This window comes from Lissotriton vulgaris, chromosome 6 (assembly GCF_964263255.1).
Source record: "Lissotriton vulgaris chromosome 6, aLisVul1.2, whole genome shotgun sequence".
Classification (NCBI taxonomy): domain Eukaryota; kingdom Metazoa; phylum Chordata; class Amphibia; order Caudata; family Salamandridae; genus Lissotriton; species Lissotriton vulgaris.
The window spans coordinates 310,429,865-310,448,830 of NC_141694.1; the positions used below are offsets into that span (position 1 = coordinate 310,429,865).

At 47.4% G+C, this 18,966-nt stretch overlaps 1 protein-coding gene across 1 annotated transcript in view; it reads right to left on the minus strand.

Moving 5' to 3' along the window:
• SLC66A3 (solute carrier family 66 member 3) overlaps positions 1–3,898 on the minus strand; it is a 134,529-nt gene extending 130,631 nt beyond the window's left edge. The window contains exon 1 of the mRNA XM_086925191.1: positions 3,548–3,898. Within this exon, the coding sequence (XP_086781317.1) occupies positions 3,548–3,696 (149 nt within the window). The 5' untranslated portion in view covers positions 3,697–3,898. The remainder of the gene's footprint in view (positions 1–3,547) is intronic.
• Positions 3,899–18,966: the final 15,068 nt, after the last annotated feature.

The window sequence follows — 18,966 nt, forward strand, 5'->3', positions numbered from 1 at the left end:
GGTTTAAATAATAAACCAACAATGATTTATGCGATATTGAGCTAAACTGCTAAAAGACCAAATCAATCCCGAAGGGAACTGTTAGACCTGGAACCATTGGCATGGGTCTCCCTGACATTTTTTGCTGTTACCTCGTGTGTTTTTGCTGGTCTAGATGCTTGGGGTACTTTGCCACTGCTATTCAGTGCTAAAGTGCAAGTGTGCCCTATTGTACATTGTTGTACAAATTAATGACTCCATGATTGGCTTATTTGATTTACTTGTCAGACCCTAGTACATTGCACTATGTATGCCCAAGGCCTTTAGATCAAATGCTGCAGGTGGGCTTGCAGCACTGGTTGAGCCACCCACAGAAGCAACTTTTAAAGTGTGGCTCAGACCTGCCATTGCAGAGCCTGTGTACAGTCTGGGACTGCCATGTCGTCTTGGCAAGTGTACCCACTTGCCAGTCCCGAAACGTTCCCTTTTCTACATGTTAGTCACTCCTATGGGCAGGGTGCATTGTATGTGAAAGGTAGACATGGCCTGATGTGTGGGGCATTTCCTGATAGTGAATTACAGTCAATTTCTTTTTTCACTATTGCAAGGCCATCTGTTCCCATAAGCCAGAATGGGCAGTTTGATTATAACATCTTATGATCCTAACTGACCCTAGGAACAAGATCGGAAAATAAAGTTTAGTATGCCTGAAATCAGAATGTTAAAATATATCTTTTAGTGTGGGTGATTTTTACATTCTGTGTTTGAAAATACCACTTTTAGAAAGTATGTATTTTCTTGCCTAACCATCCAGTATGCCTCTGCTGGGTTTGTGTATTCCATGTCTGGTTTGTGAGTGACAGGGAGCTGGAGAGGGCCTTTGCTCCAGCAGTCTGAAGGGTCAGGGCTGGGCTGAATAGGACCTGAATTGAATACAGAGTACGTGGGAGGAGATTTCTTTTCACTTGCCTGAGCCTTCATTGAATAGAGAGGAGGGGGGAGGAGATTTCCTTTCAGCTACCTGGGCCAGGTCTGCTTTGAACAATGCTGTCTCCACCTCCTGTCAGGAAGCTGCACCAGGGAGGACAGAACTGGTTTTGGCTGGGCACAGGCACCTTCTGCCTTCAGAGGACAAAGGATTTTGCAGTATAAATATTGGGTCCAGACCCCAGAACTTTAGATCACTTCTGGGAATCAAGACAAACCCTTTGCCAAGGAGAGAAACCAAGGAAGCTGAAGGAGGAGACTGCCCCTGTGCTGTTTGCTGTTGGCCTGCAGTGGTTACTTATTGCCAGGGAAAGGAGAAAAGGAACTTTGTGTGTCCTTTTACTATCATGAGGAGGATCTCCATGGGCTTGAAGCTGAGCTTGCCTCCTGTTCTGAAGTCTCAGAGACACAAAGAATTCACCACCAGCTCCCCCTGAATGTCCTTGCAGGGAATTCTACCTGCAGTGAGGTGCCTTCTGTTGTTTTGGGCACTCTGGAAGCGTGACATAACGAGGAAGAAGTGTGTCACCGTAGCAGCTGTTTGCAAACGCATTGCCGAGACGTGTCGCATCGCCAAAGAAGCATATCACCACGGCAGAGGTTGCAGCTGCATCACTGGGGAAGTGTGTCGCAAGGCATATCGCGGCTCAAGAAAGAATAGATTTCGCCGCAAGGCCGTCGGGCGTGAACACATCACCACCAAGTTGTAGCATCGCATCAAATTCGCCATTTTGCCGCACCAGATCGTTGCATCGCATCGAGGCTCCATCTTGTCGTATCGCACTAGATCACAGTAAGAAACAGACGCATCACCTCCCCTGCGCTGCAGTAAGGAACCAATGCATCACCTCCCCCCGAATCAAGGAACCGACGCATCACCTTCCCTGCGACCCTTTTGTTTGATTTGCGTGACGCATACAAGGTACTTTGGGAGTAAAGTGTTGAATTTACCATCTACATTGAACTAAGCTATTTCTACCATTTTAAAGTCATATTCTTAATAGTGTATTGTGGATTTTTGTCGTTTGGTCTTGAGATAAGTTTAGTAAAGATTATTTATTTTTCTAAACTAGTCTAGTGTCCATTTGTAGTGTTTTCACTGTATTACTGTAGGTGTTCACAAATGCTTCACACACTGCCTCTGCGATAAGCCGGTCTGCTTGTGCCAAGCTACCAAGGGGGTGAGCAGGGGTTATTTTTATTAGAGTGTATCCCCTTTCCCTGACTAGAAGCAAGGGTCCCTATTTGGACAAAGGTGCAAACCATTGCCAACTAGAGACCCCTATTTCTAACAGGAACTATTTATTATACAATGATTTGGTAGCCCAGATTTCCGAGTGGTAAATCAGGTAACTCCCGAGTTCCTTCTGCTATTGGCGCCTGCTCTTTTCTTCGGTAAAGTTGCACTGATGCTGTCCATGTTGTAACTTTGTTATGAATCTTGGTATACAACTTTTCACAACACAAGGACAAAATGATGTACATTGCCAATGCTTCTTTCAATGCATGATATACATGAAAGAGTTAATCCTCCCAAAATATGTGAGCAGAGTTTACTTTTGGTAAAACACATAGTTTTTTGAATGAAGATGGCAGTTGTATAACATTTTAAAGCACAGCTATTCAATGACTACATGTCTAAGCAGACTTACTGATATATCATGCAAGGCAGCAAGCATAGCAACCTCGGTTACAGTGCTGAGCTGCGTTGCTCTGCGCAAGAGGGAGAGAATAGGTCAGCACCATCCCTACTAAGATATGACCCTGCTGCTCTCTTCCAAAGCGATGGCACACTTCCTGGCTGCCTAGCGCCATTAACACAGCTTTGCAACATAGAGCAAAGGTGTCTGCGAGAGTCTAGCATACATTTTATATAGTAAAGGTAAACAACTTATGCTTAGATATCCTTTAGATTTTCCCACATTTATATATGCTGTATGTAACAGCACACATGCAAAGTCAAAAAGGTTTGGAGAAGGGAAAAAAAACTTTTTTCCTTCTTTGCGCCTTCCTCCGGGAAGCATACATTTTGGGCGCAAGACAGTGTCAATATAGTATATAGGACTTTGCATTAAAAAAAAATCATGGGTAGCTGCATGGAAACGTATGTGCACCACCCATGGAACACCCTCTTGATGCAAAGTAGCACATAGTGCTACTTTAGTTTATTTATAGGCAACTTTTCAGCACGAAACCACCTTTTGCACTGAAAATTAAATCCCCAATTATTCACGAGAAAAAGTGCCCAGAAAGGTGATCTCACAGTAAAAAAAACTTGAAAAAGTGACAGGTAAGTACACAAAACAATGAAACAAATGGCTTACAACCCAGAAAGATTCTAAAGGAAACAACATGGTCTAGGACTGTAAAAGTACTCTATTTGCATTCTTGACAGTTTTTTTGTGCGGAGCATACATTTCACAAACTTTGCCTTTCAACTCTTAAGTACCCAGCCCTGCCCCTAAGGATGCCCCGGAAGCAGAGATGCACACAGTGAATAACTGAGCCTGCCGTGCTGCGTCACGGTGCTGCTCTGTGCACAGCTTGCAGGTCCTCGGGCGGTGCTGCGCGGCTCTCTTACCCGGTCAGCTCCAGCAACAAGCTATTCAGGCTGAGCCCGCGGGCAGAGTGTGCGGACACCACAGCCAGGATCTGCGGGAACTTGAGCACCATGCACACAAGCAGGGTGCTCCAGTTGGCGAACACGAGCAACTCGGAGGTCGCCATCATCCCGGGAAGCAGCAAAGTAGTGCACCTCCGTCTCCGGCTGCCACTCCCGCGCTGCGGCTTTAAAAGCCCGACCGCAGCATCCCTGCCCAGCCGGTTCCTGCTCCTCCCTCTGTTGTTGTTCGGCCCAGGGGGCGTTGTCTGCGCCAGTGACGCAGCGGAAGAGCGCGCATTGGGAGGGTGCAGCCGAAGGAGGCCTCTCGATGCTGCCCCAGGGCCTTGCTGGAGTCGCATTTAACAGCGTCCTGCCAAACCTGCTGACATGCCCAACTGTGCAGCTGGTCCAGTGGCCATTTTTTTAAATTTTATTTTATTTATTTTATGCGTTTTTATATAGCGCGGACTTTGTCCAAAGGTGTCAGAGCGCTTCACAATAGGAACAGTAATGATACATGAGGATAAAAATTACTAGTGAACGAATTACAACAGCAAACGTTAAGTTACATGAGGCAAAAGTGACAATTGTGAGCAAAATACAAGAGGTAGCAAATGGTACATTACAGGAGGAAAAAGTGATACGTGTGCAAGTTACAAAAGCGTATAAAGTACGTAGAGGTATAATACTGCAATAAATGGAAGACACTCAAACACAACAACAAACGTTACGTAGGCAATGGTGCACTTGTGCAAGTATCTAAAGCAAACAAAATGTAAGAGGTAAAAAACAAGCATTTGCAATGCAATCAGTCTCGCCTGTGGGACCTTATACGTATTTAGCGATTCAGCACATTTAGGGAAGGGGCATGAAATGGGAGACCCGCTGTGTTGAATAAAAAGCTATCAGAGTTAGGGTAGACTTTAAGGACAGGGTTTGGGGCATTGTGACAAAGGGCGAGATTTCTGCAGAACGAGTAAAAGTGGGGGACAATGGGATAGCATAAATAGCGACCAACAGAGTTTGGAGGATAGCAGTCAGTTTAAACACTGGGGGGCATATTATCAAGCCTGGGCGATAAAATTATCGCCCCTTTATCGGCAGGAAACTGCCGCTAAAGTGGCGATAAAGGGCTTGATAATATGCTCTATGGAATTCCACTCGAAGCACATGTTAGATGTCCTTCACATTTAACATGAGCTTCGATTGGAATTCCATAGAGCATATTATCAAGCCCATTATCACCACTTTATCAGCAGTTTCCTGCCAATAAATCAGCAATAATTTTATTGCCCAGGCTTGATAATATGCCCCAGAGTTAGGAGTGAGGGAGAGGAGAAACTAGAAGAAAGAGAGGGACAGAGTTTTGAGAGGGAGTATGCGTGTCAGGGAGAGAGATTAAAGAACAGAGGCATGCAGAGTTTTGTGGTGAAACAAAGGACGCTGGGTTTAAAGGGACTGCGCATGAGACAGAGAAAGTGAGTTTGAGGGGCAAACAGTGAGTTTGAAATATTTTTTCATGGGACGGGGAGCGTTAGACAAAGGGGCAGACATCCAGGGCACAGACAGGCAAAAACATGATTGTATGCCTCTTCCGGTTGCTACTAAGCGCTGCCCCCAAATTTTCGAGGACCTTCCCAAGTTATCCAGTCTGTATTTCTTTTATGCGTCTACGAGTTTTGGGGGAAACCTAAAATATACAAGTACCCCATGTATCTTCTACAGTAAAAATACAGGCCTTTCTATAGTTAATTTAACCCTGGAAAATAAATAAGCTTAAAATTGCCAAATACATGGGTTAAATAATAGGCATTGGGATTTTAAAACAAAAATAGCTTGAGTATACAGATTGAACAAGAACACCAAACAGGAGGATAAATAGGTTATCACATAAAATCAATGTCCTGAGCAATATTCATATTAATGATAATAGTATATCCACACAATGGTCTTCTTCAATGTTCTTCTCCATTGGCAGGACCTGCTGGCCTGCTTAGTTACTGACCTCAAGAAATAAGGTTGTAATACACTTTTATTCATAGTTTTTCACTGTGTAGTACTGAACACCTAAGTCCTGAAGAATTGCCATTTGGGCAAGAAACATGTTGACTTGATCAGAGGGTTGTAGGTATTTTGCTTGGAATCTCCTCAGCATATATCTCCCCTCCCACTATTTTAATCAAGGGCGTCGGCCACGCCAATAAAAGTTCATTGTGGACTGAGCCACCTTTTTTAACTCACCACTATCTCACGAGTACACTTTCACTTGCCCTCTCACACGCATGCACCATATGGCTGGAACAAAAGATCACCGATAAAGAGCCCCTTTACGGGTGCCCGTCAGACATTGCAGCGCCAGTTTGACGCGGAGCAGAACCCATATGATGAAGCAGGACATCTAGCTTGCTAGGTGTGTGAGGGTTTTAGTTCCAAAAAGGGAATTCCCCTCCCTGGTTTCTCTTCTTCTACGGTCTACACACACTTGTCCTCTTCACTCACATCGGGGAACTTTGTACCCCTCCTGTGTTCGTAGTCTTCTGGACATGTACACTGGACCCCGTTAAATATCGTCCATTTTTGGTTCCCCCTTGTTGTCGATAAACTGTGCGCGGGAGTTCTCCCGCGGAACCTTTGAGGCTACCTACAGTAAAAAAGTTTTACTGCAAGGACCATTGGATCCCTGTTGCTACTTTTCTAGCACTCCAGGGTTTTCCACTTAGTATATGTGCTCAGACCTTTCCTGTACACTAACCCCGACCGTTCCGACCAATCATGGAGGACGTTCCAGGTCTGAGCTTTGATGAAGACGCTATAGCTGAGGCCCTGAGAACAGCTTCCTCACTCTTTGGGGTGGGAGGAGCCACTACCTCGGGCTTGACCAATGATGATTGGGCAACGCTAACAATCATGAAAAAAGAATGGCTCAGGATTACAGTCCATGGGGCTATGATGACCGAGTACTTGAGAGCCAATATCGCCCCCCAGGGACTCATTGTTAACATCATGCAGAGACTCTTTCTAGAGAATGGCCAATTCAAGGTAGACTGGTGCCAAGTCTCGTGGTAGTGTACCAAAGATCTACTCTTCCTGATCGTGCAAACGGCCAAGAGACTGGCAGATGCCTTACTTGTTAAAATTACAGCCATGGAGGAAGCCATTAGAGGGTCACTTACCAAAACCCCCTACACAACAAAACTGGCGGAGATCAATCAAGAGATCGCAGAGAACCAAGAGTTCCTCCTCAAACAAAAGATGACTAAACTACAGAAAGATGTGGCTAGATTTGATAAAGAGAAGGTATATCCCTATCTTAAAGACGGATATTCCAATAACAGAAACAGCTACTCTTCTGATGAGAGCTCGGACACCGGTAGCCGGAGAGGTTCCTCTGGCAGTGATTCAAGTGGGAGCTTCCCCTCCAAGAATAATCGCAATCAGCGACGTGGCAATTGGAATCAGGGCTACAACAATGGACCAATGTTCCATGGGCCACCACAAATGATGCCACCCTGGCAATACCCCTTCTACCCACAGGGACCACCACACTTCTACCCAATGAACCCCCCTTTTTAAGACAGAGGTTGGGGCAGTGGAAGAGGGCACAAGCGAGGGGCTCCAAAGGGTGTGCAATGGCAAGACCAGCCAACCACATCATCCTCGGTGGAGACCAGGAGCACGACCAGGGGAAGGAGAGTTTGATTGTCAAACTCTCTGAAAGGACATTAACTCCCATTGAAACCAAGGTCCTGGAAAAGGGTTTGGGCTTTGTTCCAACGCCAACACCTGACAGCTTCACCGAGATGTGTGAAGTCAAACAACTGTTCAGGAAGGTACGACTGTGGTCGTTCTTTCATGACAAACCTGAAATTGAAAGAACTGACACCGGGCTGCGTAAACCATCAACCTTCACACCGACCGACAACATGGTCCCACCTGAGGTATCAACATTTGAAAGGGCTGTCCTCAGGGGTTTGGAAACCAGACCGATTACCAGTAGCTTCAACAATCTGAGCATAACTGAGAGACAGGCAGTCCAGTCCCTCTCCAACGATACCACCATTGTCATCAAACAGGCAGACAAGGGGGGTGCCACCGTGATTCAGAGCAGCTGTGACTATGACACAGAATGCAAACGTCAGCTGGCGAACACCACCCATTGCAGACCTTTGACTACAGACCCAACCAAAAGACTAACCACTACCATAACTAGCTTAATTATGGAAGGTGAAACCAACGAGTGGATCAATAAGAATGAAGCAGCATTCTTACTGACCACCGATCCGGTGATACCCCATTTCTAAACCCTCCCGAAGATCCACAAAGGGCAAACCCCGGTCCCTGGTAGGCCTATCGTCTCCGGGATCGGTTCATTACTTGAGCCGCTTTCCAAATTTTGCGATGCCTTCTTACAACCTGTGGTTAGGAAAATACCCTCTTTTCTACAAGACACTAGGGATGTGCTCCGTCTTATAGCCACATAGCCCTTTCGTGATGTGCAAAAGTTTCACCTTGCCGCCCGTCTCTTTTCAAATTTGTGAGAGCGAGGGCTTGATAAACAGGCGTGGAGGCTGCAATATAGGTTTGAAAATAGGTTTATTGATATTAGAGGAATGAGGAAGTGGATGGGGATTGAGAATTTCTTCTTCTTCTGAGTTTTCCCGAGATGAGTCAGAGGAACCAGAGATCTGCGATGTTGTTCTCTTGCCTTCTAGGTCGTCTGGACCGGGTTGGTTATTCCGGAGGCTCATAGAAGAAGGGAAAATAGACAAAGGGGAATCGTCAGAAGGGAGTTCTTTTTAACAAAATTGGTTACCGTCACCGCACCCTTGTTTGTCAGGAAAATGCCAATGGCAAGTGGTCTTAAAAAATGTGGGACGGGTTGTGCATTTTAAAGTGCCTAGGACGGGATATTTGTGTATGTCTTCCAACAGTGGTCAACCAATAAACATAGATAGAATAATGCACCAACACTAGCATACTTCGCAAAACAGCGTGGTACATATCAGTCTTTCAAGTTTGACTTTACCCAGTGCGCTTTCCTCCCAGTATACTCTCACCCGCCCTACCCTTAGTGTGTCCCCGAGTCAGTTAACTCACCGACCCCGCCGTAACTCTCTTCCGAGTTACGGCCGCCTTCCAGCCTCCTCCGGACACCACCAGTCCTCCGACCAGCTTTCCTCTTCAGGGTTGTCAGGGCCGCTGTTCTGGTTATCGGGTCCCGCGTCTTCTCTCTCGGGTCCCGCGTCTTCACTCTCGGGTCCCGCGTCTTCTCTCTCGGGTCCCGCGTCTTCTCTCTCGGGTCCCGCGTCTTCTCTCGTCCTCGCCGTATCCGCGTCTCTCCTCCTCTCTCTCCTGACCTGCCCTTGCGCGCAAGTTATTGGCTCTCGCCTCTCGCTTCCGGGGCATGGGGTTTGGACTTCCGGGTTACACGAGTGATCGCCAGTCCCCTGTGAAGATACATGAGAGTCATGCAGGGGTAGTAGTCCTCGGGAGGTGTCGTGACACCAGGGACATCCCTGCAAGTTCCGGGCAAGTGCGGGATCCTCCTCACAAAATTCCACTCGCCTGGCTCTCTTTGCTGGTTGGATTGACACCACCACTAAGCTTCCATACACCACGTAGATTCGTCTTTTAAACATATTGTTCCTAACAAGAATTGCTCAACCGGAATTTTCAGGGGGTTTCTTTTACCTGCAATGAACTTTATGGTCCTGATGATGGTCTTCTTGACGGCAGCAGTATAAGACCGAAACGGCGACAGCTACATCATCTCCATCCACGCTGCTTGTGCCCAAGCACACAACCATGATTAATTAATTTCTTTTGGTTGTTGTTATAAATTGATTGGAGTTGATGTTCTAGTGGTGAACTGATGTGGTGAAGTTATATATACCTCTGTTCACTACTCTTTTGCTTTTTATTTGTGTCTCCCCTCATTTTGAATTATAATTTACTTTATGGAATTCATATAAAAAACCTTTTGGAATAACATACCTTTTATTCTCTCCGTGTGTTCTTCTCCTTCCAATGATTCATTTCTATTTTTATTATTTGTGATACCTTGTGGGTACGTTGGAGTAAGATATTTTCAATACAACTCCTAACTGAGTCATTACTTTTGTAAAACAAATCCCTTGTAGCATCCCTCTGACCTGAACAAAACATTGCCCAAGTCTACAAGGGTTTATTGGGTTTCCCCTGTTACAGTCCCGTCTTATAGATAACATCGAGGGGAGGGAGGATGTGGACCTCTTCCTGACATTAGACGTCGAAGCACTGTATACGAACATCCCTCAACAAGCTACCCTAGAAGCAGTTGAATCTACTCTCCTACAGGAAGAATGGTGCTCACCCACACCAGTCTCATTCATACTAGCGTGTGCAACCATAGCCCTAACTGAGAACTTTTTCCAGTACGGGACCCAACTATACCACCAAATCAGGGGGACCTCTATGGGTTCGGGGTTCGACCTTTGCCCCATGTCTAGCCTGCATCTACATGGCCACCTTCGAGGAAAGTGTCATCAGGGCCACACACAACCCCTTCTGTGACCACATAACTCTCTGGCGCAGGTACATAGACGATATCCTCGTACTATGGAAAGGAGATCGGGCGACCTCTGAGGCATTCTGCACGTGGATCAATCTGCAGAACCCTTTTCTTAAATTCACTGGTACCATCTCTGAGACGGCTATCCCCTTCCTAGACTTGAGTATTAGTCTAAACCCGGCTGGGCTAAAGACTACACTCTACCGGAAAAACACCGACAGGAATAGTCTTCTTCTTTATGAGAGTTACCACCCGAGAGCCCTGAGGGACAATCTCCCTTTTGGACAGTTCCTCAGGGTACGTAGAAAATGCACAGACAGGGCAGACTTTAAACAAGAAGCGAGTCTCCTACAACACAAATTACAGGACAGAGGGTACCCGGCTAGGCTTGTGTACAACTCCTGCAAACGAGCCCTGAACAACCCTAGGGAATCACTACTCGAGACACGTCCCAAAGAGTCCGATGACCTGATCACATGTGTCACCTGTTATACCAAAACTCAGCCTACATCAAAAACACGATAAACAAACATTGGAATATCATCAACTCTGGTGGTTTGGATATTCCACAGCCTTGTTTTGCTTTCAAACGGACGTCCAACCTGAAGGACGCACTAATTCACACACGGCCCAAGAAGCAAAACACCAACAGCCAGAGTACACTGTGGGACCTTCCCCCCGTGACAGGTCACTTTCCATGTGGAGGGTGCGCTGTTTGTCCTCAAACGCGACAGTGCAAGGAGATTGCCCTTACAGACACTTTCACCTGGCAGCTCCGTAAGCATACCAATTGCAACAGCACTAGATGCATCTACATGCTAACCTGCCCATGTAATAAACATTACATTGGGATGACCATGAGACAAGCCAAACTGCGAATTATGGAGCACAAAAGCAACATTAGATGCTTAAAGACACACACCAGGTTGTATGAACACTATACACAGCAGGGACATCAGGCAGACAGTATATGCTGGTTGGTTTTGGAATCCCATCCCACCATTACCCAACAGGCCTTGTTCCAAATCGAACAAAGATGGGTCCATCTGCTTAAATTAGACACAACTGGCCTTAACGACTCTGTACTATGGTCGTCCCTCATACGCTAGAACTGACCCTGTATACGCCTGGATGCCATTTCAGTGTCCTCACTTATTCTCCCCACCTTGATTGGCCACCAAGCATGTTGTCATCTTTCACTTTCAGTTGCCTACACTTGATGTCGTTTTTACATCAACCCCTCCTGCCCTGTTTGTATTTAGCTGCCTCTACAGCGGTTGGCACCAAACACAGGGGTGCTGTTACTTCATATTGAATACAACGATTGACCAGCCCTGGTTTACTATCCCTGCCCAAACCTTGTCTCATAGCCACCATAAGACACTCCACCAAATTGGAACACATGCATATAGTACCATCACCACATAGCGCTATACCCCATTCTGGTCCAGTGAACTGCGGATCACAGTACAGATACATGTGATGGGAGTATTCGGCTAAGATGTCGTCTGTGGGACTGCTGTGTGATATCCATACCTTGTTTCATCACCACCAATAACACGAGCCCGCAAACTGCCTCCTGGTTGATAATAACAAACACCACACTATCTTATCTGTTTGGCTCTGTATTGTTCCATTTGTGTGTGCTTTTACCGTTGCCTGTTCATCATACTCTTCTTGAACAATTTCTGTGTGCCCATACTCGCACTTACGATTATTTACGGGTGGACAGTTGATTGTGGGACTTGAGTGTCATTTCGGACCCTTCTCACCCCATCAACACAACCATTAATATTGGCCCCTCCATTGTTATCTGGCTCCAACAACAAACCCTTCCCGATCGTATTTGATTGACCCTGCATTTTTACCAAGTACACACTGGTATTCTTGCCTTTCCACGTCCCTTTGACAACACCCAAGATGGCCACCTCAATAAGGCGCTGGTTGTATGGGCGGAGAACTGAGTGGCTGTGTCTACCGATGGGAAAGACTTGACGCATGCGCATTACAGGTCCGTGTTGCACCCGACCCCAAGCGATCCTGGCGAGGCGGGAGTACTGGAGCTACATAAACAAAGCACAGTTTCCGTGTCCGCTACCAGTCGCTCTGTCCTGACCAGACGGTGGGGGTAGGTGTTATCGGCTCTGACCGCACGCCGAACGGGTACGTTTCCAAGGAAGCCTCCACGATTTCTGTACTGTCACCCCGCGGGTTACACTCAGCGCTGGGTGCGCTTTACCCATTGGGGTAGCTGCTATCTACTAATTGCAGCTGCTGACGCCGGCCCTAGGCTATGGGCACAGTCTTTGGTGGGCGCAGCTTTCGTGCTATTGTTGGCGCGTGGGTTTGGCCCTGGCTGGTCCTCGCTCCTCACCGGTTTCCCTGTGTTGGTGTGTAGGGATGAGTCGGGTTGAGTCCTTGTGCCGGCAGTTGTAATGGAGTACGCGCTGCCTCCAGAGCTTGTGTGTAACTAGGAACCATAGTCGCTCACTGTGTAGTTTGACTTCCTGCTACCCCTATGGCAGCCTCCCCTCCAGTGCCACGACCTATGGCAGGGTGTGATCTCCTGACCGCCAGATCCATGAGTGAATGTAATTTATGTACCCCCACCCTCTTGTCCATCTCCCTTCCTCACAGGTACCTGACCCATACGTGCAGGTCCCACAGGAGCTGACTGCGGGGCGCCTTAGGATTTTCCTTAGGGTAAGCTCTTACACTTCTTGCCGTTTTTCCATTTGTCTCTAATAGCTTTAGCGTCTCTACCTTGCTAATACAAGCATCTGAAACCCATGATGTGGGTACACTTATGACTATTCATTAGATGATTGTTTGTTTTAAACTCACAAGTGTGCCTTTGAGCATAGAATGTATGTGACCTGTATCCCAGTAAACACAGCACTGATTTCTCTCCTGTGTTATGTATTTCCTTTAGCGATTCAGAAATGGGGGTGGTGATGAACAGAGTGTCTGAATTAAGCAGACCACTCTTACCCAGTCCAAAGATCAGGGCTTGATCCATCACCGTTATTTATCTCACTGCACCATCCCAGTTCAGAACCTGGCTATATGCAAATCAGTCTGTCCCTGGCCCAGTGCATCATGGGAACAGGGCAGACTAAACTACCAAGCCAATTCTTCACCAGAAAGGAGACAAGCTACCGGGGACCGGTTTCTGGCATTTCAGCCATCTTCGGCCCGGCTTGCTTGAATCCTGATGGTGCAGTGAGAAGGGGACTGAACTGGGATGGTGCAGTGAGATAAATAACGGTGTTGGATCAAGCCCTGATCTTTGGACTGGGTAATAGTGGTCTGCTTAATTCAGACACTCTGTTCATCACCACCCCCATTTCTGAATCATTTTTGGCCACTATAGGTGTGGCAGGGTATACTCAGACATGAGTCCCTTTCTCACTGCACCATCAGGATTCAAGCAAGCGGGGCCGAAGATGGCTGAAATGCCAGAAACCGGTCCCCGGTAGCTTGTCTCCTTTCTGGTGAAGAATTGGCTTGGTAGTTTAGTCTGCCCTGTTCCCATGATGCACTGGGCCAGGGACAGACTAATTTGCATATAGCCAGGTTCTGAACTGGGATGGTGCAGTGAGATAAATAACGGTGATGGATCAAGCCCTGATCTTTGGACTGGGTAAGAGTGGTCTGCTTAATTCAGACACTCTGTTCATCACCACCCCCATTTCTGAATCGTTTTTGGCCACTATAGGTGTGGCAGGGTATACTCAGACATGAGTCCCTTTCTCACTGCACCATCAGGATTCAAGCAAGCCGGGCCGAAGACGGCTGAAATGCCAGAAACCGGTCCCCGGTAGCTTGTCTCCTTTCTGGTGAAGAATTGGCTTGGTAGTTTAGTCTGCCCTGTTCCCATGATGCACTGGGCCAGGGACAGACTGATTTGCATATAGCCAGGTTCTGAACTGGGATGGTGCAGTGAGATAAATAACGGTGATGGATCAAGCCCTGATCTTTGGACTGGGTAAGAGTGGTCTGCTTAATTCAGACACTCTGTTCATCACCACCCCCATTTCTGAATCGTTTTTGGCCACTATAGGTGTGGCAGGGTATACTCAGACATGAGTCCCTTTCTCACTGCACCATCAGGATTCAAGCAAGCCGGGCCGAAGACGGCTGAAATGCCAGAAACCGGTCCCCGGTAGCTTGTCTCCTTTCTGGTGAAGAATTGGCTTGGTAGTTTAGTCTGCCCTGTTCCCATGATGCACTGGGCCAGGGACAGACTGATTTGCATATAGCCAGGTTCTGAACTGGGATGGTGCAGTGAGATAAATAACGGTGATGGATCAAGCCCTGATCTTTGGACTGGGTAAGAGTGGTCTGCTTAATTCAGACACTCTGTTCATCACCACCCCCATTTCTGAATCGTTTTTGGCCACTATAGGTGTGGCAGGGTATACTCAGACATGAGTCCCTTTCTCACTGCACCATCAGGATTCAAGCAAGCCGGGCCGAAGACGGCTGAAATGCCAGAAACCGGTCCCCGGTAGCTTGTCTCCTTTCTGGTGAAGAATTGGCTTGGTAGTTTAGTCTGCCCTGTTCCCATGATGCACTGGGCCAGGGACAGACTGATTTGCATATAGCCAGGTTCTGAACTGGGATGGTGCAGTGAGATAAATAACGGTGATGGATCAAGCCCTGATCTTTGGACTGGGTAAGAGTGGTCTGCTTAATTCAGACACTCTGTTCATCACCACCCCCATTTCTGAATCGTTTTTGGCCACTATAGGTGTGGCAGGGTATACTCAGACATGAGTCCCTTTCTCACTGCACCATCAGGATTCAAGCAAGCCGGGCCGAAGACGGCTGAAATGCCAGAAACCGGTCCCCGGTAGCTTGTCTCCTTTCTGGTGAAGAATTGGCTTGGTAGTTTAGTCTGCCCTGTTCCCATGATGCACTGGGCCAGGGACAGACTGATTTGCATATAGCCAGGTTCTGAACTGGGATGGTGCAGTGAGATAAATAACGGTGATGGATCAAGCCCTGATCTTTGGACTGGTTAAGAGTGGTCTGCTTAATTCAGACACTCTGTTCATCACCACCCCCATTTCTGAATCGTTTTTGGCCACTATAGGTGTGGCAGGGTATACTCAGACATGAGTCCCTTTCTCACTGCACCATCAGGATTCAAGCAAGCCGGGCCGAAGACGGCTGAAATGCCAGAAACCGGTCCCAGGTAGCTTGTCTCCTTTCTGGTGAAGAATTGGCTTGGTAGTTTAGTCTGCCCTGTTCCCATGATGCACTGGGCCAGGGACAGACTGATTTGCATATAGCCAGGTTCTGAACTGGGATGGTGCAGTGAGATAAATAACGGTGATGGATCAAGCCCTGATCTTTGGACTGGATAAGAGTGGTCTGCTTAATTCAGACACTCTGTTCATCACCACCCCCATTTCTGAATCGTTTTTGGCCACTATAGGTGTGGCAGGGTATACTCAGACATGAGTCCCTTTCTCACTGCACCATCAGGATTCAAGCAAGCCGGGCCGAAGACGGCTGAAATGCCAGAAACCGGTCCCCGGTAGCTTGTCTCCTTTCTGGTGAAGAATTGGCTTGGTAGTTTAGTCTGCCCTGTTCCCATGATGCACTGGGCCAAGGACAGACTGATTTGCATATAGCCAGGTTCTGAACTGGGATGGTGCAGTGAGATAAATAACGGTGATGGATCAAGCCCTGATCTTTGGACTGGGTAAGAGTGGTCTGCTTAATTCAGACACTCTGTTCATCACCACCCCCTTTTCTGAATGTATTTCCTTTAGGTCGTATCAAATTGGCAGGTCCTGCTGGCCTGCTTAATTACTGACCTCAAGAAATAAGGTTGTAATACACTTTTATTCTTAGTTTTTCACTGTATAGTACTGAACACCTAGGTCCTGAAGAATTGCCATTTGGGCAAGAAACATGTTGACCTGATCAGAGGGTTGTAGGTATTTTGCTTGGAATCTCCTCAGCATATATCTCCCCTCCCACTATTTTAATCAAGGGTGTCGGCCACGCCAATAAAAGTTCATTGTGGACTGACCCACCTTTTTTAACTCACCACTATCTCACGACTACACTTTCACTTGCCCTCTCACCCGCATGCACCATATGGCTGGAACAAAAGATCACTGATAAAGAGCCCCTTTACGGGTGCCCGTCAGACATTGCAGCGCCAGTTTGACGCGGAGCAGAACCCATATGATGAAGCAGGACATCTAGCTTCCTAGGTGTGTGAGGGTTTTAGTTCCAAAAAGGGAATTCCCCTCCCTGGTTTCTCTTCTTCTACGCTCTACACACACTTGTCCTCTTCACTCACATCGGGGAACTTTGTACCCCTCTTGTGTTCCTAGTCTTCTGGACATGTACACTGGAACCCGTTAAATATCGTCCATTTTTGGTTCCCCCTTGTTGTTGATAAACTGTGCGCGGGAGTTCTCCCGCGGAACCTTTGAGGCTACCTACATTAAAAAAGTTTTACTGCAAGGACCATTGGATCCCTGTTGCTACTATTCTAGCACTCCAGGGTTTTCCACTTAGTATATGTGCTCAGACCTTTCTTGTACACTAACCCCGACCGTTCCGACCAATCATTGAGGACGCTCCAGGTCTGAGCTTTGTTGAAGACGCTATAGCTGAGGCCCTGAGAACAGCTCCCTCACTCTTTGGGGTGGGAGGAGCCACTAACTCGGGCTCGACCAATGATGATTGGGCAACGCTAACCATCATGAAAAAAGAATGGCTCAGGATTACAGTCCATGGGGCTATGATGACCGAGTACTTGAGAGCCAATATCGCCCCCCAGGGACTCATTGTTAACATCATGCAGAGACTCTTCCTAGAGAATGGCCAATTCAAGGTAGACTGGTGCCAAGTCTCGTGGAGGTGTACCAAAGATCTACTCTTCCTGATCGTGCAAACGGTCAAGAGACTGGCAGATGCCTTACTTGTTAAAATTACAGCCATGGAGGCAGCCATTAGAGGGTCACTTACCAAAACCCCCTACACAACAAAACTGGCGGAGATCAATCAAGAGATCGTAGAATTGAAATTGAATTAAAATCGGATTTCTAAAGCGCGTAGCTACCCTAGGGCGTCCCAGCGCTGACATGCAACCTATTGTTCCAGAGGGGGGAAGGGAAGGTGTAAACATTTATGGAAAGAGTCATGTTTTTAATTGCCTGCGGAAAGCGAGTAAATTGTGTTCTCTTCGAATGGACAGTGGAAGAGAATTCCACAATTTAGGGGCATTGTAGGAAAACAATCTCCCCCCCGATCGGGCTCTTTTTATTCTTGGGATACTGGCAAGGGAGAGAGAATCTGACCTGAGTTGTCTGTTCGAGTGGTAGGGTTTGATGAGGGATTTCAAGATTGGCGGGCCTCTGCCTTGCATTAACTTATGTGTAATGCATAGGGTCTTAAAGATGACCCTTTCCTTGATCGGGAGCCAGTGGAGACTTTTAAGGGCCGGTTTGGCCGAGCATCTGGACGTGGTTCCTGTAAGGAGTCTGGCGGCCGCGTTTTGGGCGTATTGTAGTTTTTTATGACTGATCCAGGGGCTCCTAGATATAGGGCATTTCCATAATCTAGTCTGGAGTTCACCAGAACCTGAATAAGCAGTTTCCTAGATTGGAAGGGGAGTAGGTGAAGTATCTTTTGCGCTTTTTGGATGAGGCCGAAGCAGATGCCAGAGGTTTTCCTAGCCTGGGCTTTAAAATTGAGCTCCTGGTCCAGCCAGATACCCAGGCTCTTGACTTCTGCTTTGGGGGTGGGGGGTGAGCCCATGCATGGTGGCCAAGAGAGGGACGGGGGGGAGTATGCGAGGGTTGCCTAGCAGGAGGATCTCGGATTTCTCTCCGTTTAATTTTAGGCGAGATTCACACATCCAGTGGTAGATGTTTTTTAGGCAGTCTGCCAAGTTGTCCAGGCTTTTACTTGACTGGTTTAAGGACACCACCAGTTGGGTGTCATCGGCACACATGACTGCTTTTATGCCGAATGGGGCTATGATGTCCTCTAAGGGGGACATGTAGACATTAAAAAGCGTGGGGCTCAGGGAGGAGCCCTGAGGGACCCCACACTGTAAGGGAAGAGCCTTGGACAGCACAGGGCCATCGGACACCTGAAAGGTTCTGCCTTCCAGAAAGGATTTGATCCAGGACAGGGCAGTACCAGACACTCCTGCCAAGCTGAGCCAGTGGATAAAAATGGAGTGATCCACAGTGTCGAAGGCGGCACTTAAGTCGAGGAGGATCACTGCCACTGATCCTCCTGCGTCTATGATGGTTCTTGCCTCTTCGACCACGGCTAGAAGTGCGGTGTCAGTGCCCTGTCCAGGTCTAAACCCTGTCTGGGATTGGCGCAGAAGATTGTTAGTCTCTAAAAAAAGGGACAGTTGGGAGTTTACAATTCGTTCGGCGATTTTTCCGATGGCCGGGAGGAGAGAGATGGGTCTAAAGCTGGATAAGTCCATTGAATCCAGGTGAAGATTTATAAGCAGTGCCCTGACTGTAGTTTTTTTCCAATTATCTGGAACAGTGCCTAATGCCAGAGAGTCGTTGATCAGTTGGGTGAATGGCGGGGCGATGATGTCGGCGACCAGTTTTAATTTGCTCATAGGAGCAGGATCTGATGGAGCCTAACTTTTCACAGATTGTAAGGTAGTCAGAAAAAGTTCAGTAGTGACAAGGGAGAATGCTTGGAGGCAAGAAGCTTCTGCACAAGGAGAAGAGGTGATGGGTAGTTGGTCGGGGATGAGAGGTGGGAGGGATTTCAGGATATTGCTAATTTTTGTGGCGAAGAATTCAGCTAGTTGATTGCATCTAGTACCAGACTGGTCTGGTAC